The 25,685-nt window shown below is 39.5% G+C and overlaps 1 protein-coding gene across 1 annotated transcript in view; it reads right to left on the bottom strand.

The window, feature by feature from the left end:
• Positions 1 to 465: 465 nt before the first annotated feature.
• mapk8ip2 (mitogen-activated protein kinase 8 interacting protein 2) overlaps positions 466 to 25,685 on the bottom strand; it is a 46,515-nt gene continuing 21,295 nt past the window's right edge. The window contains exons 2-13 of the mRNA XM_036584992.1: positions 23,597 to 23,702; positions 11,024 to 11,257; positions 10,817 to 10,895; positions 10,215 to 10,409; positions 7,280 to 9,631; positions 6,820 to 6,895; positions 6,432 to 6,604; positions 5,866 to 5,975; positions 5,627 to 5,749; positions 5,351 to 5,421; positions 4,893 to 4,991; positions 466 to 3,210 (exon numbers count right to left, since the gene is read on the bottom strand). Of these exons, the coding sequence (XP_036440885.1) occupies positions 3,138 to 3,210; positions 4,893 to 4,991; positions 5,351 to 5,421; positions 5,627 to 5,749; positions 5,866 to 5,975; positions 6,432 to 6,604; positions 6,820 to 6,895; positions 7,280 to 9,631; positions 10,215 to 10,409; positions 10,817 to 10,895; positions 11,024 to 11,257; positions 23,597 to 23,702 (3,691 nt within the window). The 3' untranslated portion in view covers positions 466 to 3,137. The remainder of the gene's footprint in view (positions 3,211 to 4,892; positions 4,992 to 5,350; positions 5,422 to 5,626; positions 5,750 to 5,865; positions 5,976 to 6,431; positions 6,605 to 6,819; positions 6,896 to 7,279; positions 9,632 to 10,214; positions 10,410 to 10,816; positions 10,896 to 11,023; positions 11,258 to 23,596; positions 23,703 to 25,685) is intronic.

Genomic DNA, 25,685 nt, shown 5'->3' with positions numbered 1-25,685 from the left:
GAATGCTGAACAGGCACATGAGCCTAAGTTTGCTACTTGGTGTAAACTGAGGGTGCGACCACTGTTTGAGGCACATTTTCAGATACCTGTACACCAAAATAAGCAATACAAATGTCCTGCACACACTGACAGAACTACACAAACACTTTGATGACATCAAGCATATAGTATTTTATTCATAAGACCAAATCCATGACAAGGCAGTGAATTTTTTTGTTTTTTTGATTTTTGTTTTTACAAGTTTCATTTTTAAAGATACAAGATAGATAAGTTGTCATACTGCTGCTGTTGGTCTTGTTATACAGTGAAGGACTGCATTACGTACTTGAAGTCCAGAGGTTTGTATTTATTGTACTCATTTGGCTACCCAAGCTTATGTAATCCAGTTATTAGTTGTTCTGCTTCAATACATAAGGGGTTTTATGGCCAATCCATGATTGTAAAATGCTAAAATGTAGACAAAACTGAGAAATTCATTTAATCTCTGGACAAACATTTATGAAGTAATGTCTTAATGGAAAACAGTCGCAAGTTTGAATCTGGGATCCTGATGAGTGTCCTGAAGAATCTGAACAGCCTATGCTCACCTCAGCGATCGATCGGACTGAGCTGATTGTACCGATAATGCCAAGGGTTGGACAGGTAGCATAAATGATTGTGTGAGGGGTGGACGTGTGTATGAATGACACTGCACACAGCTGATTCACAGGCATGTGTCTTAGCACTTACATGTTACTCAGCACACTGTGACGACACATCCAACCACAGATGTACAGCCATGTGAAGCAGTTTAAAGAAGATATACAAATGCTAATTTAAACCAATTTACAATTTTCTTTTTTTAACTCCCATTGCGTTTGCCTTTTGGTTGTGATAGGTTATCATTGTCACCATTATTATTTTCTTTAAATTTACATATTTATTTCAGTAACATACTCAACAGAAAGGACACAGCATGGTCATCTCAACTCTAGAGTATTTACAGCAACCTAGCTGAGAGCAAATCACATTGAAAGTCTTAAAACTGCAGCCCTCCCTTTACATGTATCATCAGCACAAATGAACACGTAACGATGGAATCGGATTGCAGGGGCAGTCATGTGACTAGGGTGAGCAGGACGTGAGCGGCCTCAATGTTTTCATCCACAGCTGTGTTGAAGTCCTGCCTAAAAGATACATAGTTATTATTATCTACTGACACTGGGATAATGAAGCCAGCCTGCTGTAGGAAAATCTTCTGTTAAATAGTAAGCGGGAAAGTAGGAAAGCATCAGCACACTGAGAAGCAATTTGGCCTATTTGTCCATGTACCATCATTCATGACCACTGAGACTTTTCACTTTCCATCTGTCCATGCAAGAAATGGAATTTCATTGTTGTAGTTAATGTTCATCTATGATATCAGTAAATGGGTTCTGCAGTACTGCTGTTGTTAGATCATCAAATGATGTGGGACATTAACAGTATCAGGCCAGCAGAGGGCCCCCTGCTCTGTAAGAAATTACTCTGTTGTGTACAGCTTAGTGATATTGGAGTCAAGGTTAGGGCAAGGACTAGAGATAATGCCAAGGAGCAGAAAAACACATTTACTCTGTCTGCCAGATAAGACTGACAGGGTGCAAAAAAAGATGGAGTACTGCACTGCCATTGTACTGTGTTTTGTTAAGACACATACAGAGTAGCTCAATTTGCACTGCAAAATTCTTGGTAGAATATCTCTATGTATTAAGCTTTACTCTATTTTAAACCGAACAGTGCAAGCAGGTTAGGACTGAAATTGCCTGAAATGGAATTCTTCATCCTTTCCCTTCATGCATGGCACTGGTATTGTTTAACAGAGCATTTTTACTTTATTCTTTCTGGTGCATGCCAGCTGCTGAGGCCTAATATTACTCTGCTAAGTACACTGACTATGAGTGGACCATGACTAGAATAACTAATATAGGCTGTAAAATATTCCTTTTAACATTCTGAAGTGACTTCATTTCATGTCCAAAGATGCAAGGACTTAATTTAAACAGATAGTAGACTTTAACTAAGCCTTTAATAGACTGATAGTAGATTGCAACTAGGCTTTTGCCATTTGCTAAGTAATTTGTCGAATGCGTGCTGCACCCCACTGGCTGCTTACACATCTACCTGTTAGCCTTCAATGCATGGAGGGCAGGGCCTAAGAGACTCAGCAGCGTAAAGCACTGAAGCACAGCCTGAGAATTAGCCTATACAAGAATGGTCAGGGGATGGCCTGCTAAGCTATAGCCAAGTTTGAGTGATTTAGTACAGTTTAGTATCTACAGGACCGTGCATGGCCAACGCTACCCGGCTCTCCATTCTCAGGCTAACACACAGGCCTTCCTGGTCACCTGCAATCCTCTCCACTCTTCCGTTTGCTGATGGAGGGTGCTACTTACATACAATAATGTAACGAAGCATCTGTAGTAGTCACCTACTGTTTCTAAATATACAGTATTTACATGATGGTAGAATAAGAATGCACATTAAACCTTCTACTACAGCGAGCAGACATTACATTACTAATCCCTGTTCAGTACCGACGCCTGTCCAGTTGTCCATTTCAGTACAAATCGGCATTATTTCGGAATCAAACTAATACATATTTACAAACGAAACCCATCCTTCCAAAATGAATTTCAAATTCATCATCGTTTTCAGTTTTTCCTGTGTGTGTGAGTGTATATGTGTATATATGTGTCTGTGAGCATAACCCTCAAAGCCATGCATTAAAACATGTGAAGTCATATTTTTGTCATTTTTGAACCAGGAGGAAAAAAAAAGAAAAGAAAAAAAAATGCATTGGTAATATCTCAACCAAGCCATGTCCCTAGGAACTACATCATACAAAAGTTAAACAAACAGGCAATCCAATTCAAGGATGAGAATAAATAAAAGAGTAAACAAACAGATAGGTAAATAAATGGACGCATCACTAAGATCGAGCCTATGTGTTCTGCTCAGTTCATGTAGAGGCAAAGAGAGAAAGAGAGAGAGAGAGACACAGAAAAGTCGAGGCCTATGTTACATCCAGTAAAGGCCACCAGTCGCCCCCAAGTGGCCAAACCCGGAAACAGACGTCTGTCGTTAAGGACAGTGGTTGCCTTGGTAACCTCTCTCCTCCTCTACTCCAAGTAGATATCCTCAGTGGGACAGGCGTACTCCAGATGCTCCTGATAATACTCCTGAAATGCCCGTCTGCAACAGATGAACAGTCAAAATAAAAACACAGTCAGGTCCAGCACAAATTCTACTTCAATTTCAGAGCAGATAATTAAACATGAATTCTACCAGTTTTTTAACGTCTGTGTAACCAAATGGTTAAGATGTGAACAAAGTCATTCAGAGTGGTTTAATGTGAAAGGCTCCGTTCTAGAGAAACTTGCTCACAGTGGTGGTGATAGGAACCAGATGTCTAGAGTTAACCCCTCTAAAAGCTCCCTTACAAAAAATATTACATGATATGGTTATAAATGCCCTGCATCATATCTGAGACGTTGTTTAACAATAGTTTCAAACTATTTTGCACTATAAATTACCTGAATTAGATGTAGGGCGTTACAAGGCAAAATAGTCCCCAAAGGCACCTTTTTTCAGATGTGCCTCTATTTTACCATTATCAACATTTAAGAGCTCAGAAGGCATGTGTAGGTTCACTGGTAGTGTTGGATAGAAAATAAAATGGCTATTTGTTTTGTAGACATTGTAACCTCTCAGAGTTCCTATCAGAGTGAGTTTCTCCACAATGAACTCTTTCACACCAATGCCACTCTGAAAGACTATATATTTCAACAAAAGAATTATGGTGGATTTCCCCTTTAAGTTTTCTGTTTCATTCCATAATCTTTTGGTCAGTTTATGTTTTGGTGGTTTTGGAAAACTGGATGTAATCAAAGTTAATCAAATATGACTGGTACAGAATGGGAAAGTTATTATAATCAACATCCACTTTGCATGATGAACTAGTCAATAACAGTCTTAACATGTCATGAATTTTCATAAGCACACAGTAGCAACCAAAACATTTCCCTGCTAATACTACATTCAAATACATAATACGAAAATGTGTTGTCTCTTTTAATAACACCCTAATAGTCTTTTCTGCAGAAAAACATTTTCTTTCCTGAAAATAATCTTCCATATATGTGATGCTACTCAACAGATGAAACTTTTCAAAATTACAGTTTCTTCCTTTTCCTCTCAACTCTTTGAGAGTAAGTGATGTGTCTCTTAATGAGGTCATATTAATGTGACAGGGCTGGGCGTCTCGCACTGATGTTGAGAGGTCATCACTCATCTTCTGTGCCTATTTTATGTTCAGGGATTCAGAGGAATCTTTAATTATTCACAATGCAGTCTGCTCTATGGGTCTGTGATGAAGCACAGAGCCACCAGTCCCATTAGCATCCTCCCATCCATCCCTTCTGTCCTACCTCTCCCGTCTTGCTATCTTTTATCCCTCTAACTCTCCAAAGTCCCACTATCCAGGCTCTTCCTGCTCTTGTGCTCCTCCTTTCCTCTAAAGTCCTTGTCCTGTCTAGGGCTAGGGAATTTTTTTCAATACCAATATTGATACTTCGACATCTGTTCTTTTAGTTCTTATTTTTAACTAAAACCATGCGTTGCACAAGTTCCAGTCACAGCAATGTTCCCAGCAGAAGACTGTGTGATGTGGTGTGTCCAGAGACACCGCTATTTAAATTTGTACTTGTATCTGTATCTTACTTGTTCTATCACTGATGCTGATAAGATTTACTACTGAAGTACTTCAGTCATATATTATATACTACCGTAGTCCTGTCTTAGTCCATAGTCCTGTCTTCCTGTCTGTGTGGCAGGAGTGTTCCAAGAAAACAATACAATAGGAGCGTTCGACTTACCCCACACATTCAGCTACACGCCTCATAGACTCCTGAGAGACGAACACGTGACAAGCAAATCTGTTCAGCATTGGGTGCTTAGTGATGAAGCCAAAGTAACTGCAGAACAAAAAATAAAAGAGACAAAAAATAGATTAGCATATCAAAGCTTAGTTGGTAAATAAGTTTTTTCAGCTGTAATATATGCTTTCTGTCAAATGTGTGGGGACACCTTGTCTTTTTTGACATTTTCCCAGGACATATAATAGGAGTTTCAAGCCAAAGATGGCTTAAACGCCTGAAAGGTTTTGAGTGATCATTGTAAAGAAAAACATGAAGATCTATACAGCTTTCCAATCTATCATATTCAGTTATTGTAAACTGACTAATAAAACATGCTCATTTACTAACAACATTTGGAAAAGCTAGGTGTCCCCAAACTAACGTTCACTAAAATGTGGATAAAACTTTATTTGCACCAGTTGTTTTTGGGGTGACATCCACAGAAGGAGATGTTCTTCATCTGGAAAAAGTGACTACATCTGTCGAACTGGAACAGCGGAAGAGAAGAGGAAGAGAAGAGAAGCATTACATGCCAGAGAAACACTTTGTATCACCATTCTCATACCTTCTCCTCTCATCTCATTTAATCTGTCATTTCCAAACACATCAGGTAACAAACTCATCCACATTTTGGATTCTTTTCTTCCACTATTCTTTCCATTCCTCTCTCTCTCTCTCTTTCTCTCTCTCACCTCCTCCGACAGGTCATACTCATCATCCAGACTCATGACCAGTTTGACTCCTTGTAAACTAATCTCCAGTTCACACAGGGATGGGGGGCGAAGGTGCACTGTCCTCTTCCTTGCCATTGCAATCTGGAGCACACAGACACAAACCATAGGTTTAATTCATTTTAATGTTAACTCTATTAGTGTTAACTGTACAATATCTTCGTAAAGATGATGTGTGAACTTTTTAATGTTTACAACACCTTCTGCATGGCAGCACATAGGATGCCGTTGCCTTGGTGATAAGGCACCTCCACCGAGCCCAGGAACTGCACAGTGAAACTCTCCATCCAGGCTGGGTTTCTCTTCATCGCTATGGAAACAAACAAGCAGGGATTCCTCAATCACTTTGAGATGCTAAACATTATCAACACAGCAAACACAGCAACGTACTCTGCCTCCTTACTTACAGTAACAGTGTTTACATTAGAGTATTTACACTACACAGGCAAGTAAGCTTGGACCTTGATGTGTTCAATGCCTAAAATGAAAAATGAGACCATTTCCACATGTTCTGTAAACCTCTTACAGCAGTGCCACAGTAGCTTCTAAGGTGAGATTTTCTGGTTTAAAAACTAGGAAATTACTCTTCTGATGATGAAGGTGAAAATAAATTTTAAAGTGCTTCAGGTGGATAACTGAGGTGGGCTGTTTGATTTTTTTTGCTAGCTAGCTTTAACTGAATTATTCCTTTAACAAAGAAACATTTGACAACAAACTGAGTTTAGTGCTATCGCTAGAATTTGTTGAGTGTCCTATGGGCTCTCACCCATCAGGTCTTTGGTTTGCCCGATGACTTCGTGAGCATAGTAGGCAGGGAAGATGCCTCTAGCCCCTGTGCGCATGTTGTAGCCACGGTACCAGTAGTCATCCTCCTCTTCCTCAACAAAAAGTGGGTCATCCACATCCAGTTCCAGTTCATCTGTGTGTCTCGGGATAAACCTGTAAAAGTCAGAGTGTGGAAGCAGAGATGACCAGTCAATGTGGGCAGGTTTCAGACTGGACACTGTTCAGCAGAGACTGAACATCAGCCTTCTTTCATTGAGGACCTTTGCTTCTGCCTTTTTCTGATACTTGGTGCTTCTCAATTTAGAAACTGAAGAAAAGCTGTGACAATTCAGTGCAGAATGAGCTTCATGCCAGGTGGCTGAACTCACCTGAAGACCGCTCTGTGAGTCTGGTCTCTCTCTTCTCCATTTATAGTGCAAGAGAACAAACCAAATGACTCTGTGCCTAAAACAGAAACAAAAAGTAAGCCTTCTCTGAGGTGAACTAGAGGCGAATGAGTATGTGTTAGTGAGAACATGTATGATTGTCTGCTAGATGCATAATAAGTAACACCTCAAACAGAATCTCATTAAACTTCATAAAAAGTCCTACTTTGGACAAAGCCTCATTAGGACTATTAAATATCTCTTTGGCATTTTGTCAGGCACATAAATTATGCCATCATCTGAATGCTCAGGAGTCACACTGAAAGTAGGCAACAGTGGTAAATGTTTTAGTCAAATTTTTTTGGTTTGCTGGGAGTAACATCGTTTTTTTTCCCCTGTTTTCAAAACACAAAAACTGCTGAATTTACATTTGGATTTAATTCTGCATGGATAGATCACTCACTGGAAGACCGTGATGTGCTGTTGACAAACACATTGAGGAACTTCTTGGAGAATGGTAGGTCTGCCTCAGGTGAGGAGTCTTCTTCAGAGGAGGAGCTTAATAACAGATCAGGCCGCACTCCTCCCACCGTCTGGCTCTGCTCATATCCATCTTCTTCCTCATCGGCTACCTCTTCGTCACAGACTGTGGAGAGTCCATCGCTGTCCTCACTAAGCACTGAGGTGCAGCGCTTCAGACTCACCAGTTCCAGTGTAGTATTCTCATCCACCACTAGAGTGTACTTCATTGAGTCATACGCCAAGGAGTCATCTACTGGTTTACTCCCCACTGAGTCAAAGCTGCTCCTCAGGTCCCGAACGCTCTCGTCGATAGGTGGGGAACTGTCCAGGTAGGTGTCATTTCCATAGGGTGAGTGTGGCTTGTGAAGCCCATCCAGGAAAGGTGAGGCATCCTGATCATCTTCATCATTGTCTGTGGAGTAGGTAAGGCTGAAGCAACGATTGGTCTGTGCTGTGGGAATGTCGAGTGTCAGACTGTTTTTAACTTCTGTGATTTTGTCCAGAGATAGAGGGTCCACCCTTGTCTCCCGTCCTTCATCCTTGTCACTGACGATGCTTTCACTTAGGCTGGGGGAGTCCAGATCCTTCATCCTCTCCATTGTCAAGTCATTATTTGGCTCCTCTTCTTCTTGATTCCGTTGATTTTTCAGCGACCTCTGGCATGTAAAGTCTTCCTCATTTGTGGTCTTGGGCTGGTACCGCTCTAAGATGACAGGAGTGATGGTGTCATTTGTAGGGTTGCTCATGTACAGACAGGAGCTGAGTCTCTTGCTGTCTTCTTCCTCTTCTTCTGATCCACCGCTGGATTTCCTGTCTTCTTCCTCTCCTTGCATCTGCACCGAGCATTTGGGTAGCTGTTCCAGGCAGCCTTCCTCAGCTTTCTGCGTTTGCATCTTACGGCCTTCGCTCTCGTTAAAGGTATCTGTCTCCAGGTCTGATGAAGGTGAGATGGTGTCGGAGATAGAAGCAGAACGCTTGAGACACTCCTCTGGGCAGCTGATTGGGTAGGATCCCTCTGAGATCATCTTGTTGACCAGGTTGCTGAGTAACCATGGCGAATCAGAGTTCTCACTGAGCTCATCCTCTGACTCTGACTCAGAGTCTCCCTCACTGTTCCCATCATAGTCGTCCACCGAGGGCATGAGCCTGGGTCCAACAGGCAGGTAGAAAGATCGTTTGAAGCTCTCCAGGCTGTGGTCTGGTTCAATCTTCAATAGCAGTTGCTGGGAGGCACTATCCTCGCAGGGCACAGCAGGAGGCAGAGTCTCATCAGGATCTGCTTGGTGCTCATAACCCTGCTCATCATCCACACTTTGCAGCCCCATCAATGCCTGTCCATCATCCAGAGGATGGACATCTGGGCCGTGCTCCGTTATTGGTGAATGGTCCTGTTTAATGGGCTCAGGCTGGCCTAGAAGAAGAGATGCCTTCAGACCCACAATGCCACTGTCCTGCTCAACATCAAGCTCTTGGTCTAGCTCTGGGTCAGAGGTTGGTGAGCTGGCTTCCTCAATGGAGTTGGTCAGATGTGAGGATCTTCCACTGCTAGACTCACTGGTCAAGTCCAGTTCAGTCTCTGAGATAGACGAAATCATATTACTGACCAGTGGACCACCACAGGCAAACGCTGCCTCCAGTTCACCTTCAATATCAGAGTCAGATCCAGGGGAGCTGAGGTCATCACTGTGCCGGTCTGACTCTGCATAGCGCTTAGCATTCATGTCTGCGATGCCAGGGTCAGAAGAAGGAGATGTTGTGTCATTTGCCATAGCAGCAGCAGAAGGCTGATCCCGAGGCACGGCATCTGCTGTATTAACCTCTGATCGACTAGATGACCCATGGCTGGAGACTGAGGCCAGGTCTGCAGGTTCAATGCTGGGAAACTCCACATAGGATAAGCCCTCTGGTTCCTTACAGGGCAGATCATAGGTCTCCTTGTTCATGAAGTCAATCTCAAACTCTTTATCCAGCTCCTCGTCTGACAGTGGGGTCTCAGCATCATTGCCAAGTGGTGCCGTAGAGGACAGGCACTTACTGGTGCCATCCAGAGTAAGGTCGTTCTCCAGCTCTGGGTCATCAGCTGTTTCTGTAGTGATTGTGTATGTGTCATTAGGTCTGGGGCGGCACAGTCGGTGTTTAGCATGGCCGTTGAGGTCATGGTCAACCTCAGTGTCTGAGCACTGGGAAATGCAGTCTTCGCCTGAGGGTACATGGTCCTCAAGAGTTCCTTCAACAGTGGGCTTTACATCAGTGGCCTCAGGGCCAGCAGAGGAATTATGCTGACCAAAGGAACCTTAATACAGAAAAGGAAGAGACAGGAAGAAACAGAAAAAGAGGAAAGAACATGGAATTAGAAAAGGACAGAAGCATGAAGAGGGCTATATTGACGGAAACAGAGTGACAACTACAATGCAAAAATGTATCTCATTTTAAGATAGCAGAAATAATATTATAAGAGACTTTTTCTAGATAATTTATGCAAATAATTTGGCTGGTTTCCATAAATAATGCTTGAAACAAGCAAAATGATTTGCCAACTAAATAAGATAAATACAACTGATAAATAAAACAAAGAAATTATGTAGAAAAAGTCTAGATATCATATTCCTTTAACCATCTCAAAATAAGAAATATTACATATATCAGCTAGATTTAAGATTTCAATTACATATATAATTTTTTTGCAGTGTAAGAGGAGAGCTGAAAATAATTGGTCTATATATTCTATTGTTGGTAAATATTTTAAAATATTTTACACACAGAATGAAGATGACGGTGACGACACTTAGAGGAGTAAGGCGACAACTTCACGTTTACAGTTATGACTGTATGTTCATGTTGATGAGCCTCTAGCAACAGGGCCAGACATTTTTTACCGTATTCGGGACGCTCGCGTCTGTTGCCCTCAAAGTCGTACAGCAGTGGCCTGCCAGGTGACTGATTGAGACCACAGTGCCCAGGTGGGTTTGAGGGAGTACCTTTGGCAGAGACTGCGGTGCCAGGAGCCCCTGGGCATGTACCAGTTACATGGGTACCATCTTCAAGGCAAGTATGGGCTGGAGATAAACGACCTGAAGGAAAGGGGAGAAAAGGGGAAAAAAATGTCCATCAATGAAACGTAAATGAAGAGAAAGTGGAGAGAAAGAGTATGAGGATGTCTTCTTCACTCTTGAGTACACTGTGAGTCTGAATGTTCTGTGCATTATTTTATGCCTACTACTATTTTATGCTACTATGGATATTCCAAAAAAAGCCTTACTTGAACTGGCCTTAATTTAATTATGTAACTAGTGGCAATACATGCAATCAGTCATCAAGGCAGTCACTATTAGTAGTCAGACTGCAGAAAACGAATAGCTGAAGAGTACAGAAAAAGAAATGAGCACAAACAAATGAAGTGTAAATTGCCTGTATTCAGCTCCTGGTCAATTTGCCAGCTAAGAGTAGCTTAGCAAAATAAAGTACAAGCAATAGTCACCCTGTGAAGTGGGATTGCGAAGCGAATCCTGCCAGCTTGACTTTCGTGGAGAGACGCTACTGTTGTTGTTCAAGGAGTCCTGGGACACAGAAAAACAACAGAGATAAATGCCTCACATATGCACATTTTCAGGAAAGTTTACTTCATTTCTACTTTGAATTTGTTTATTTGTACTACATTCAGCCAATATACTGTGGGAGTATGTACCTGTGAAACTGTGGTGGTCAGGTTGAGAGTTGTGGGACGGCTTTTAAGGGAACCTAAAGTAGGGGAGGGAGGAGGAGATGCAGAGGGAGAGGGCGGAGCATCAGGATCTGCCTCTCCTTCCTCCTCATCATCGTCATCCTCATCTTCATCATCAATCATCTCAAACTCCTGAAAGTCGTCTTGGAATGAACACACTGGGTGGTGGAAATCATTCTTCTCCAGAATGAGGGAGTCCTGAAGAGGCAGAGGGATTCATGTTAAAGTGCTCTTAGCAAAGCTTTGTGGTTTTGCACTAAAGCAAACTTCCAGAAAGACGTTATTGACAGGAGGCTTAGGAGTTCAGCACTCCTCACTCAACTGTCAAACTCTTGCTGCCAAAACTAAATCCTGCCTGTGAAAGAGCCCAGCAAGGTGCTACAAACTCAGGAATATAGCAAGGCATGCGTCAAACAGCGTTTTAACAAGTTCTCGGTAGAGTGTGTATATTAAGCATGGAGATCAAAGAATCAATACTGTGTGTGAGATCGGTGGAATGTGCAAAAGCTTGGGCACCCCTGGACAAAATAACAAGTTTCGCTGAAGAAAAAAATAAGTTACATCCCCTACAGAGAACATATGACTGCACATTCACATGCATTCGTAATTATTGTTTATTTGCTGAATTTAACATATTGGAAAAAATGTAAATGCAGCCTGTGCAAAAACTATAAAATGTGGCACATTTTCTATTTTATGTTATGTGAAACATAACACAGCAAATAAATATACACTGTTCACTAAAATTGTCAGTGACCTGTAGAGGTTGTGTCGACTTGTTTTCACTTAGAAAATTAACAAATGTCATTTTTTTGTGTTAAAACTTGCGCATATGACTTCAACGTTCCCTTTCAGAAAACAGGTAAATGTTCTCACCTCTAGCTGTAAGTCTTTTCACAAAGATGCTGCCAGATCAGAGAAAGCTTATAATTTCTGTCTCTTTGAAGTGGAAAACAGCTCTTCAAACTGAGATCTCAGAGTTTTAGGGAAACCCATGGTAAGCAAAACAAAATATTTGTGGACAACAAAAATTCCTTTTCATGCTTGAGGAAGCTGCTCAGATTGAGGAGTGCTGGAGCTTAAATCATAAATCAATGGACCAACCTTAAACATCAGCTACTAGAGCAGGGTGCTTACAGAACAGATTATAACCAAAAAAAGGTAAAAAAAAAACAGACAAACCGTGGGGAACAGTTGAGGACATAGAGAAATTACAGAAATGAAAACCCGACCCTGCTCAGAGAAAATGCCTCTGCGCCCACTCTGCATGATTAGAGGCGTTAATCTCTCAGCGCAGTTCAACTGTCTGAGATATGGGGAGGAGATTTGAGTTCTTGCTCTGTCTGGGCATTAGCGCACCCTAAAACTAGATCATCAGATGCTTAACCAATCAGAAGGATAGGATGCAGATTTGGATATGGGGCTGTTGTCAGAGGCAGGTCAGTGCCTGGTTGTGTGACTTTATGTAAGGAGGAAAATGAAGCATCATTTCGTAGATACTGCAGTTAAAAAAAACAACAAAAAAACAGAAATTAAAGTCTGGTTTGGTTCACAATGTACTGCACGTCTTTTACAGACAAAAATCCAGAGACAGTCTAGAAGTGAATTTAATCCAGACGTGACATAAATTTATAAAAAGTACAAGGTAAGAAAGAGCGAGAGAGAAAGAAAGGGGAGTGAGAGCATGTGTGAGAATGAGAGAGAGAGAGCTAAGAGACAGAGAAAATCAATAATAAACTGTCTCAGGTTTCTATAGATAAGATTTTCAGTAAAATAAATGGTGCTCCAAATGTAGGCCTTCTGCCTGTTTGTAACGTAGGGACAGAGGCAGGTTGCAAATGCGAAGTAGCTTTATTTGGGGCAGACCAATACTTATAGTCACAGCAAGGAGGGGTCCAAACACAGGCAGGCAAAATCAGAAGCAGGTCCATACTCAAAAAAGCAGAGAAAGTAGCAATGGTCAAAAACTAACACAGAGAAAAAGGCTTGATACTTAGCTAGGAGACAAAGAGACGTCGCCACTACTGAAACAAACAATGGGGTATATATGCGAGACTTAAGATGTGTGAGAGAGAAGGAGAGTGGGCAGAGCCAGCGAGAGTCCAAGTCAAGTCACCCCAGAGGGAGGAGAGACATGACACTGTTATTGCAAGGGCACTATATTGCGGTATTTATTACTATACAATTACAAATTATTATTATTTAAACAAGGAGAATACACTTCTGATATTATATAGAACATATACTACATGTTTTAATATTTAGTGCACAATTTCTGTTTATTTATTATTTTGGAAAAAAAAAACATAAAATATAAAATGTGCCATAACTTTTCCACAGGTCACATTTCTCGTATGTCAAAATCAACAATAATAATAAACAATAATTGTGTATTAAAATGGGCAGAAGTGTGTAGAGGATGTGTTTTAAAAATCAACAAAACATGTAATCTGACCAGGGTGGGGGGGCAAACTTCTACATACAACTACAGATACTACAAGGTCTGTTGTACTGTATAAAGTGCTTCTCAGTTTGTTGACGGCTGAAAATGCTAATTTCTGCCAATGCAGGATCGCAATGCAGTTTCATTCTGCTGCAAATGAGGGGATGAAATGAGTCCCACAGTGCATCAGATGCGCACAGCCCTGCCACCAGCAGCACTGCAAGGTCCCAAATCCATAATCAATGCAGTTCCATGACCTGATCAATAACTCTAACCACCAGCAATCTAGCAGGCCAATCACCATCGGCTACTCACACATCAGACAGAGTGAAAAAAAAGATACCACACACTGCCATATACTGTGTGTATCAGCGCAGCACTTGTGATGAAGGTTTTCTGCTTGTGTGTTCTCATATTTCCAAGGACGAGGCCTAACCCTGACCAGACCTGCCTTCACTGCTCTGCTGAGAGACCGAGTCAGCCTTACGCCAGCAAAACTCTTCTGCTGACATGGCTGAACTCGCAGGAGAACTCATGAATGAATGCGCCCTCTAAACACAGGCCGCATACAAGACAGAGCAGGAGGCCAAGAGGAGAGAGAGAGAGAAAAGCAGAAAACGTGGAGAAAATAGACAAATGGATGAATAAAGGAAAAAGAGAGAAAAAAGAGAATGAGAGGATGAGATCAAAAACCAGAACAAGAGAATGAAATGTACACATTATATTCAAATGCCTCTGAAGATGGTGATTTAATTTCAGTAATTCTGGAATGTTAGAGTGAATTATATTAAAATAATATTTAAAAGAGCAAGTAATTATTGTTCTCATTTTTTGGCCAAAATTAAATTCTCAGGCCTTTTCCAGATGCAAAAATCCCCACTCCCAAAAACAAAACAACAATAAAAAAGCATCATGTATTCTTTTTATTGCCTGTATTAAACTACTGTGTAAGTTGCTCCTCCAGTCACGTGCGTGTTTGGTGTATTTCTTTAAAATAGTCTAATCGAATTGTGGTGCAATGTAAGATTTCATGATGCACTGAATTGTTTACTAATGAACCGTAATCAAAATTAAAATGTCAGAGATTTACACAGGTATTTATATGCATTAATACGTTTGCCTTCATGCTAAAACATACAGATTAAGACTGTGAAACAAATAATTAATCAGGATTAATAACATTTTTTGTGCAGTTAATTGCATTTTTAAAAATGGCATTTGTCTTATTCGCTCAAATTTGACCCTAAAAGGGTTTTTTTCATTTAAAAAGCACTGCATTTTGTTATAGCTATATGAGTGGACAAAATGAGCTTCACTGGAACACGTTTATTACTTTCAATAAATCAGTAACATTATGTTCACATCAACTGAACGTGACAATAAGGTGAACATAGTTTTAATATTCATCAGCACTACCCAGTGAGAGCAACAGTGGCTGCATGTTCCAACTCCTCTACAACTGTAGCCTTTTCACTTACATACAGCATAGTCTGCTAAATTACTGACATTGCCACATCAGAGCTTCAGACTCAATGTGCATTGGTGATGAACAAATTCACAGTATTGCAGTAGCTGGAAATAACCTTGGTTTTATCAAGAGCCCATCGATGGACCTTGCCATTTAAAAGCAGTATCTGAATGAGAAGACTACAGCTGCAGATTAAATCACACAATGTACAGCAAGCAAGCAGCTATGCTTCAGGAACTACGGACGGTTTAATGGGCCAAACTAGGAAACGGCGTTGAAAAAAGAGAGGCCTTAATCATTTCTCACATTAACATACCAACTTCTTACTTTGACACTGCTAATGCACACACATACAGACATATTCATACACAAAACATGCGCTTATGGACCTTTTCAGCTCCCCCACTTTCAAACATTCTGACCTGTAAGAGGGAACAGGAGCAAAATCTATGAACTGATTTAATAAACCCATATAAACACACACACACACACACACACACACACACACACACACCCACACACACACACACACACACACCCACACACACACACACACACACACCCACACACACACACACACACACCCACACACACACACAGTACACTAAAGCAGTATCAGATGACAGTGAAATGCTGCAGTGGGGGCAGAGAGGATATACAGTACTGGAAGTGATAAACCAAGACTGCTTGCACACTAAATCCACACCCAGCACTCCAGAGGAGAAACTGTTTAGTTTCTTTTGCAGATGGGAAAGAAGTGTTAAGGAGTGGTTGACCCTTCCCATCAAAACCCTAAATATACCCAGCTGAATATTAACATTTAGGAATGCAATGATATAATACTATAAAAAATTCTGTATTCTCAGTGTTTCCCCAGGAAATTCTTAATAGCAGGCAGCACTGTGGTTGTGGATGGATACAAATTAATTGACTGTGACTATCACTAGCCTAGCCTACATGACACCCTAATGATACTATTGCTGTGGTAGGACAGCAAGAATGCTGTATACAGTAGTGTTTTTAGCTACAAACCCAATTCCAACAAAGTTGGGAAAGTAGATAAAATGCAAATAAAAACATAAAAGTGTGATTTACTGTTTATACTATATATATATATACAATAATATTTACTTTGACCTGTATTTGAACAAAAACAGTACCAAAACTAGATATATAATGTTTCATTTTATCAGCTTCATTGTGTAAAAATATGCTCATTCTGAAATTGGTGCCTGCAGCATGTTCCAAAAAAGTTGGAACTGGGGCAATTTAAGACTACGAACATTGTGAAATGCTCCAAAACATCTTAAACAGGTGATGCAATGATGCCTGGGTATAAAAGTAGCCTCCAGGAAAGGCCTAGTCCTTTATAAGCAAGGATGGGTTGAGTGTTTGCAAGGATTTTAGGTATTTCACCCTCTATAGTGCATACATCATCAAAAGATTCAGGATATCTAGAGAAATCTCTGTACGTAAAGGGCACGAAAAAAAAAAAAAAATTCCCTCAGTCCCCAAAACTATTATTAAGTGTTGTTAAAAGGAAAGGTGATGTAACACAGTGGTAAACATGCTCCTGTCCCAGCTTATTTGAAACACGTTGCTGACATCAAATTTACCCTTTTAAGTTATTATTTATTAATTGGCAAATGCCACACAGCAAATGGCAACACTCCAAGCATAAAACTGTGTTTTGTGTGCATATGACAATTACTGTAGTTTCTGGTGTGATCAACATGTTTAAAACAAGTAAATACTGTTTATTAAAAATAATTACAAAGAGACGAAGCCAGTGTGTCATGTATGAGTGTCTTAAAGATTATGCAATTCATGCAATTCAATCAGCTGTCTAGGCACTCAACAAAGGAATTTTACAGGAAAAGTTCTGCAAAATATTTCCATATCTTTCCCCCTCATCACAAACATCTACTTTATCGAACTAATTTTGATATTTGAATAACCGTAAGAGGTAATGAATGCATATCTGGTTATCTTCAGGGAAGGAAAAAGCAACAAAAAAGGTGAAAAATCTGACTTTGGCTAAAATTAGCTAAGTTTCTTTGTAGGCTTATTTTAGATGACAGCACTGGAGGCTAAAAAAATGAAAATGTGTTTTATTATTCAAAAACAGCCATGTGAAAAAGGTAGGTATTCATATTGTAGGAGTAACGTTATCTGTCTCTTTAGAGAAGCCAATGAGTTAGTCAGTTAGCAATAAAGCCACACCAGAGCCAGCCACACTATTTCTGACTTCTCCGCTACGTCCTTAACAATGTGTCCTTTACAAGGTGCCCACATTCAGGCACTGACTAAACTTTCTAATTTTACAGACCCGTATAATTGGTGTTTTCCCCAAATTGTTTGTCTGTTTGTTTTCTTTGTCTTCCTGTGAAGGAAAGTAAAGAATACCTGAATAGTGATTTCAGTCCTCAAATTCTGGCACCTCAAACAGTTAATAGAGTACTCAGGTTTCTGAAACACCACTGCTACTTTTATGAAAACTGCCCATATGAAAATCTGATATATGGCTATATATGAATTATATGGATTTCATATGTATGACAATGTATTCCCATATACTGATTTCCCTATATCCAGGTTATATTTGTCACACATGGACATATGTGACATACATGCCAATTTATTTTTATTTTTTTCAAATTTACAAATATAGGACATATTTCAGCCAAAATACACAAACATATACAGTATACATAATGTATTTAACAATATATCATAGGAAACATTCATATACGTATGACATATATTACTCATATATGCTTCTCAGGTCATTATATAAGGTTTCTATGCATCTTTGTTTCTTCCACATAATTCCTAATAAAGTGAAAATTAGTGTAACAGCTACATTACATAACTTCAAAAACATGCACATTGTAAACTATGGAATAAACTCAAACTTAAAACATGATTATAAATAAAAATATTGTTCCCATGACACATTTAAATGCGGACCCTTTGTGATATATGCGCATATATGACCATATATCAGACTTCTGGGAATGTATGGCAGGAATGCATTTTGCATTTTGCAGGCACAGTGACAATAAACTGTGTATTTAGGCCTGTATGCCAGTTTCATACGCTCCACACAGTGTGTCTTATTAATGCCTGAAACTGGCACAAAATGCTTAGTATATCTAGCCCTCTGTCTCACTCTCTCTCCCTCCCTCCCTCTCTCTCCGGGCAGAGATTTAGAGGGAAGACAGCTCAGCTCCAGTCTTTGATCTCCTATTATGACTGCTTCTTAGATGGACACTAATGCCCCAGATTACCCACTGAAAAGCTTATTCCACACTTACACACCAAAACACACACTTTTAAAACAGCTTTACTCACTAGCACACCTCATTGCCCTTACAAAGCTGCTTTAACATTACCATCCAAATCATCTGCTCATGGGTTTCTCCAACTAACAACAGATTTGAACCATTAAGTCCAAATTTTCAAAATCTAGTCTCTAAGTAGGAGCTCAGCAGGTGATATATATGACAGACTGAATGAATAAATCATGAAAGCACTGACAAAGATGAGCGAGACAGATAGTGAGAGCGAAAGAGAGAGAGGGGAGCTTTAAAGCAAAAAAAGAATAGCTTCTTGTATTTTTGTCTGCTGCAGAGGGAAGGGGGTATGTGGCTCTGTGCCAGCTCAGTCTAACTTAATTATACTTTAAACATTATTCCAAAACTGTAATCCCTTATAAACTTGCCTGGCCTTTTGACCCATTGTTCAGCATCACAAACAACGCTAGATATACCTATAGATGCAGACATGAAATATGAGAAACATACATACACATTTCTGCACAAGAGTCAAGAACACTGCTTGTCACATCACACCAAGCATGAATCCATCATACTACTACGTATCGCTCAGGATTAGAAAAGAAGGGAAAAGAAAAAAGAAAAAACACACATAAGCATTTGTTACTGTAGGGATCTTCAAACATGTATTTCTACTTTTCTACTGCACTTTCTATAAGACTAGGACTAATATATGCTAGATTTCTCACACATTTATATACAGGCAGGTTTCCTATATTCACAGATTTTTACAAGTATAGTTACAAACAGAACTTTGAAAAGTCAGAGACCCTTCACCTTTCCTTTCAATTTTCCAGTCAAAACAGCCATTAGGTCAATTTTTAGGAGATATTTTTGAGATTACACATAAAACAATTCACTTGCATAAGGAAGGGGAAAGCCAAAAGAAAACAAGCAGTTTTAAAATTTAGTGTCCAGAAAATTAATTAAAAGGTACTGTCAAAAAAGGTACTCCTAACAACCGTGCAAGACCTGGTAGACCACCAAAACTGTCAGCATCAGATAAACAGAATTTAAAACTTTCATCTTTGAGAGAGAGGAAAAAATCAAGCTCCACTCTTACTTTAGATCTAAAAAAATTAAAAAATAAATACAAAAAAGAACATCTGCAAATAAAAAGAAAAGCTGTTCATGTTCTTAGAATAACGAACTGATCACCCCAGAGTCCAGACCTCAACATTACTTAATGTGCTTGGGATTACTTGGATTGTTAAAAGCAGAAAGTTCAACTAATTTCTAAGACTGATCTTTTGAGGTTGTGGAAAAATATCCCTGGAGATTTCTTTGTAAAACTGAAAGAAAGCCTGCCAAAAAGAATGGAAGGTGTAGTGAAGGCAAAGGATGGACACACTAAACACTAAAACTACATTACATTTTGTTGTTGAGGCTTTTGTTGAATATATGTTTTCTGCTTTCTTCCTGAAGCTAATTTGATGAAAGATTTGATGGTAAAAGATTGTAGTGCTAATAGAGCTGGGAGCTATGGTTAATTATATTTCAATATTAATGCATTTTCTTTGGTTTAAAAATGAAATAAATCACTGTTTTAAGAAAATGATTTTTTTTCAATCAGAACTAACGTGTGTGATCACTAAACAGTCTTTATTAAATGCAATGAGTTATGCTAAATGTTTCCTGCAATAAGAACTAAAACACAGTAAAAAGAAATGCTATTTAGAAATCACCAGGATCCGTTTTCCATTGACATCTATTTTTTTTACTGATGGACAAAAAGAAGGATGGTATAGAGATGTAGTAGAGATGTAACAACACAACATTTACTGTATCGAATCACTGTATCACAGCATATCGTATTGTATTTTTTCATATGGATGTACTGTGAGTAGCATGTTAGCTTGGGGCTTACACATTAGCTTGTGGCTAAGCTAAATAATGAATTTTGTGCATTGTTACACCCCAAGTACATAGTCATTTTTCCTGTGTACTACTTTTATGTATTCCTTGTACTGTAAACGATGCTGTCTGAAGTTGTGAAATACTTTTTTATACTCTAACATCTGTAATGCAATAGATAAATTTGGGTGCTAGATCAAATGAAGCATTTAAAGTGCTCATAACTAATATTTGTCTTGTATTTTTTCCATTTATGACATTTATGTGGTTAATATACCAAAAACAGTCAGAATTCAATTTGGGTGACCACTTCGCTAACCTCTCTTTACCCCTTAAAATTAAACAGGCTATTTTAGTTATTATTAGTTACTATGGTCACATTAAAAGTCTAAGAAGACACACATATGATTGATATGACTGATATGAAATATGAAATATATCTGTTCTGACGGGCTGTCCTGTATTGTGCATCATTCAAAAAGCAGTCCGGGCTGAAACTTGCCTGATTACTTCAGCATAAATGGGCAGTGATAAACTGCTGTAGGTTGTATGTTCATTTTTGTGACATCACAAAAATTTCCAAAGTGAGGGAAATTTTGTTCTCCATGTTATGGGCCATTTTTTCCTCAAATCAACAGTCAAGTGTGACTGCTGATCATGAACATGAGGACATTAATTCTTCAATCCATCAATCATATAATTGTTTCATCAATCATAACGCTTCAATCCCAATGGCCAGTTAAATCAAATTTATGATTTAAGCAGTTTTCTGCCAATCTTAATGTAATGCCAAAATTACTGTGCATGTACATATGTGACTTGCATTATGGTCACACTAAAAGTCTAAGCAGACATGCAGCTGTGTCTGGCTGAAGAGACTACTAATGAAGATAAAAAAGCTAGCTATGGATTTTTACCTTAAAGCACTGTTATGCAATACTGGTGCTGAAATGAATCTGTAAAACACAGCTAGTCAGTGTGATGAAAGACGAGGTGAATTGTGAATACAGTTCTCTGTAGCTGCAGTGTCTCCAGGACGTATCAGCTACGCAGCAGAGCTCTGTGTGCGTGGTGGAGGGGGGTGGGTGAGGGTGGATGGGGGGATTACTGCCTCTAGCTTTAGCGGAATATCAGTTCTGACGCACTGCACAGACCAACCAACCAATCAAATGACCAGTCTGCAAACCGACCAATCAACAGCCAGAGTCAACAAATCTATCTGCCTATGAAGTGAACAATTACTAGGGTCAAGTCACCACAGTGCGGCTTAAAGCCCAGAGCCTGAGCAACCATGAGGGTTGAGTCATCACACTTAAGCAGACATACACTAACCTCGAGTGAAGAAAATGAGGCAAAACAGTTTCCTAGCTGACTGAATAAAGATGCTCTGTTGCTCTGTGCTTTTGAGCAAGCAAACATATAAATAGGAATCTACTTCACACTTCAGTGTCTTTTATCACTTCTCTGAAATAAGTAACTGCAGCATCATGACTCTTGTATGTAGTGATAGAAAGCAGGAAATACAGCACACAGAAAGATTCAATTCCACATGCTGATCTATTTTGCTGTGAGCAACATAGACATACATGTGTTCTTACAACTCTAGAGGCAGATTTGAATGAGTTAAAGGGCACAAAGACCCCATTTACACTTGGTTGCTTAATGCGTCTTGAGTATCAGGATTACATCCTGAGTTTTTACTTTGCTTTGTTGTTATTCACTGTCTTGCTGCATTGCATTATGTTGGCCACACACGGCCGCAATAATGAACTATTCTAAACCGAAGTGATTGTGTAAACATTGGTGCAAGCGAGATGACAGCCAAATTTCAAAAATAACATGAAAGACAAGGAATAACATTGGTGACTGGCTGTTGTATATGAGCTGATTTGCATATTATGTGCAGTCATCATGTAGCAATCAGATTTCAATCTGATTAATGAGACTGCTAAGTGTAAACGCAGGTGATTAAAATCTTATCTGGCTACAATCCAGATATATGCCACATAAAACGACCAGGGGTGCATTTCCAAAAAGTGTCACTGAACAACTACCATAGTTAAATGTCTACACTGCAAAAAAATAGTATATTGTCAAGTAAAATTATCTTAAAATTATCTTAATTTTACCTGTTTAAGGTAATTTTAAAAGAGTAAGTAAAAGAGAAGAGACAAAGAGAGAAGAGAAGAGAAGAGAGACAAAGAGGGAAGAGAAGAGAAGAGAAGAGAAGAGAAGAGAAGAGAAGAGAGACAAAGAGGGAAGAGAAGAGAAGAGAAGAGAAGAGAAGAGAAGAGAAGAGAAGAGAAGGGAAGAGAAGAGAAGAGAAGAGAGACAAAGAGAGACAAAGAGGGAAGAGAAGAGAAGAGAAGAGAAGAGAAGAGAGACAAAGAGAGAAGAGAAGAGAAGAGAAGAGAAGAGAAGAGAAGAGAGACAAAGAGGGAAGAGAAGAGAAGAGAAGAGAGACAAAGAGGGAAGAGAAGAGAAGAGAAGAGAAGAGAAGAGAAGAGAAGAGAAGAGAAGAGAAGAGAAGAGACAAGTAGAGAAAAGACCAGAAGAGAAGAAGGAAAAAGGGAAGCTGTTCATAGCAGACTTCACTGGGTCACCAGCCCTCTCCACTGCGGCCATGGCACACAGCCACTGCAATAAAACATTTACAACCCCTAGCTACAATCACACACACACGCACACAGGAAAAACCCTGCATAAGCAAACATTCCTGAGCACACAGACTTACAGCCAACACATATCCACACCGTTGCATACAGTATACACACTCATTCTGCTTTTGTGAATGCATAGTTGTGGGTAAAACAGTGTTTAGCGCATTATATGCTCAATCGGCTCTCAAGAAAATTAAAGGGTGTGCTATCAGATAATAATCAGTACAATTCAACCCACTGTGGCAAAACAAAGCCCACATATTCCTTGAGCCCACTTGCATTTCTGCCCTTTTATCTTCACTCTAGGACTGACACACATATGTGCATATTTTAAAGTCTCATTTGAAGAGGTTATTAAGATGTAAATTACTCGGAATGAGATGCAAGCGAATGGTCCAGAGCACAACACACATTGAGACAGTAAACAGAAAAGCACATAAATAACAGCAATGTGTGCAACTCTCGCAAGATGATTTTAACACATTGTAGTCTAGATGTATTATTTCTTTATGAATCTTAAGGCTTATGTAGTAACTACTCTGACTTCTTTAGTAACTACTATGGATTTATTTTGTGTGGTATTATCAGAATGAAAAATAGAAGCTGACGGGCTTAAACAGTACAGACTCCCATCTCTTATCTAGAGACTACAGCACGGAACAATTCAGGTATAGTGGATGTGTGAGGAGGGTGTTTGCTGGACTGGCTAAAAAGTGGTCTCATATCTTTCTATAGAGTCACAGTAATCAGAATAGAATAGAGCTGATGTGGTACCTTTTCATAAGGATCAGAGTCATAGTTGAGACCAATTCCACAGTCATCTGTGATCTCAGACAGGTCTTCATCGTCAAACTCCTCCAGACTGATGTCATGAGCTGGCCTGCAGAAAAAAGCAAATTCAAAACTTTATTGAGCACATTCTTTATAGAATAAGAACATATTCTAATAAAATCTGCACAGTACAATCTATACATGACTATACACAACAAAGCACTAATTGGTAATTGAAACAGATTTGAAAATAATTTGCACATAATTACATGTGAGCATACCAGACATAAATGGGATATATTAAATGACAGTTCCAATCAGTCCAATCCAATTCAATCTCATAAAGTGCAGTCGTTTTATGTTTCAACAGGCTATAAAATGTGACTGTTTTGCTTGTATTTGTGAGTGTGTGTATTATATCACCCTTTGCAACTAGGAAGCAAGTGCCTTAATATGGTTGTGCTGTTGGTTTTTTCATTAGCTAGATTAAATACTCTGATGTTATTTAGGTGCAGAAATGGTAAAAATATTTTTCTGATAAACTGACATGTTAGCGCTTTGAAGAAAAGACCTTGTGTAGAACATGACAAGTCCAAATCAGCATCTTTCAGTTTACCTGTAGGCTCTAGTGTTAGCTCCTCTGAAGAGGCTGCCTCATCCGACACAAAAACCTGCAAATTTTCGTTGGCTATTTTTAAATAATAAAACATATTTTCACATTTTAGCCTGCTATCACCAAAGCTGTCCTCTAAAAATAGGCCTAAACCCTATGCTAATTTTGTCAATCTGTTTATTAACTTTTACAGACACTTGAATATCAAAATTAGTTGGAATGCACATCTCTAGTGTCTGCTGTCCTGTTAAATCACTTTTTATAGGCTAGTCTTCAGGGACCCCCAGATGGTTCACATTTTTGCTCTAACAATATGTATTGCTAGTTGGATTGGAGCCTTTTATGGGCTACCAGTTGTTATGGTAAATTATAAACAGTATCATTATACTCAGAGGTTGAGTTGAAAAAATATTTCAAAGGGGATGGTGGATCAAACTTACAACCTGGGGGTTGACTATTTCACTGGTGTATACCATATGGCAAAAACAGCTAATCTGCATTTACTAACTCACTGGGTAGTTTGAGTCACTGTTCAATGGACACGCAAATCCCTGAGACGCTCTGAGAGAGAATGTGTCTGTGTATATGTCTTGGTGAGGCCCAAGTTGAAATATGAGCTGTCATGATCTATCAGCTGATGTTCCAGCAGCCTAGCAACATCCCAAGACCACTGAACCACACACACACACACACACACACACACACACACACACACACACACACACACACACACACACACGGATATTTCAATGGAATACACACACGCACTCAGTTCAAAACCGAACAATGCCATGACTAAGACTCTGTCTGACAAGCCCACAGTAAGTGAACGGTCTGCCCTCGACAGAGTTTACATTCTCCCTCATCTGATGTCAGATATCTATCAGTAGCATTTACAGTAGCTGCAACTCATCCACTGTCCCTGTTAGTTGACAGATATGTGGGTTAGCATGCTGCTAAATGAGGACAACGTCTGTTATGGCTCAGCGCAGCAGCAGAACACGCTACCCTAAGCTTGAGCTACACTCGCTGCTATCACAGAGATGGCACTAGTTCTGCCGTGCCCCACTCGAAAGGAATACTGCAATGCAGCTTTTCAGAGCCAGAAGAAGTCAGTCACAAATCCCTGCAATCTATAGATGGAGGGAGAGAGAGAGCGAGAGACAGAAAGAGAGTGAGAGAGAGACTTAATCTGGCACTGGTCTTCTTTTGGAAAAATCTACGATCTGAAGTATTAACTGTATCACAGCTAATCCGAACTATAGTCAAGTCACATTGTACATTAAAACCCACGTTTTTATTAATATCAACCCATTAAGCTGTGTAAACTTGTATACACCTAAAAATATAATTAATATACAATTCATTCATATGATATGTCTTATATAAGAAATAATAAGCGCATTGTGTTTAGACTGAAAATAGAAATCTAACACATTTCAATGAAATGATCATCCAAAAGCAAAAGAATTTCAGTTA

Source organism: Colossoma macropomum, unplaced genomic scaffold (genome assembly GCF_904425465.1).
Source record: "Colossoma macropomum unplaced genomic scaffold, Colossoma_macropomum, whole genome shotgun sequence".
Taxonomy (NCBI): Eukaryota; Metazoa; Chordata; class Actinopteri; order Characiformes; family Serrasalmidae; genus Colossoma; species Colossoma macropomum.
Note: the sequence above shows the minus strand (reverse complement) of the source record. Positions and strands in the feature narration are given on the sequence as shown.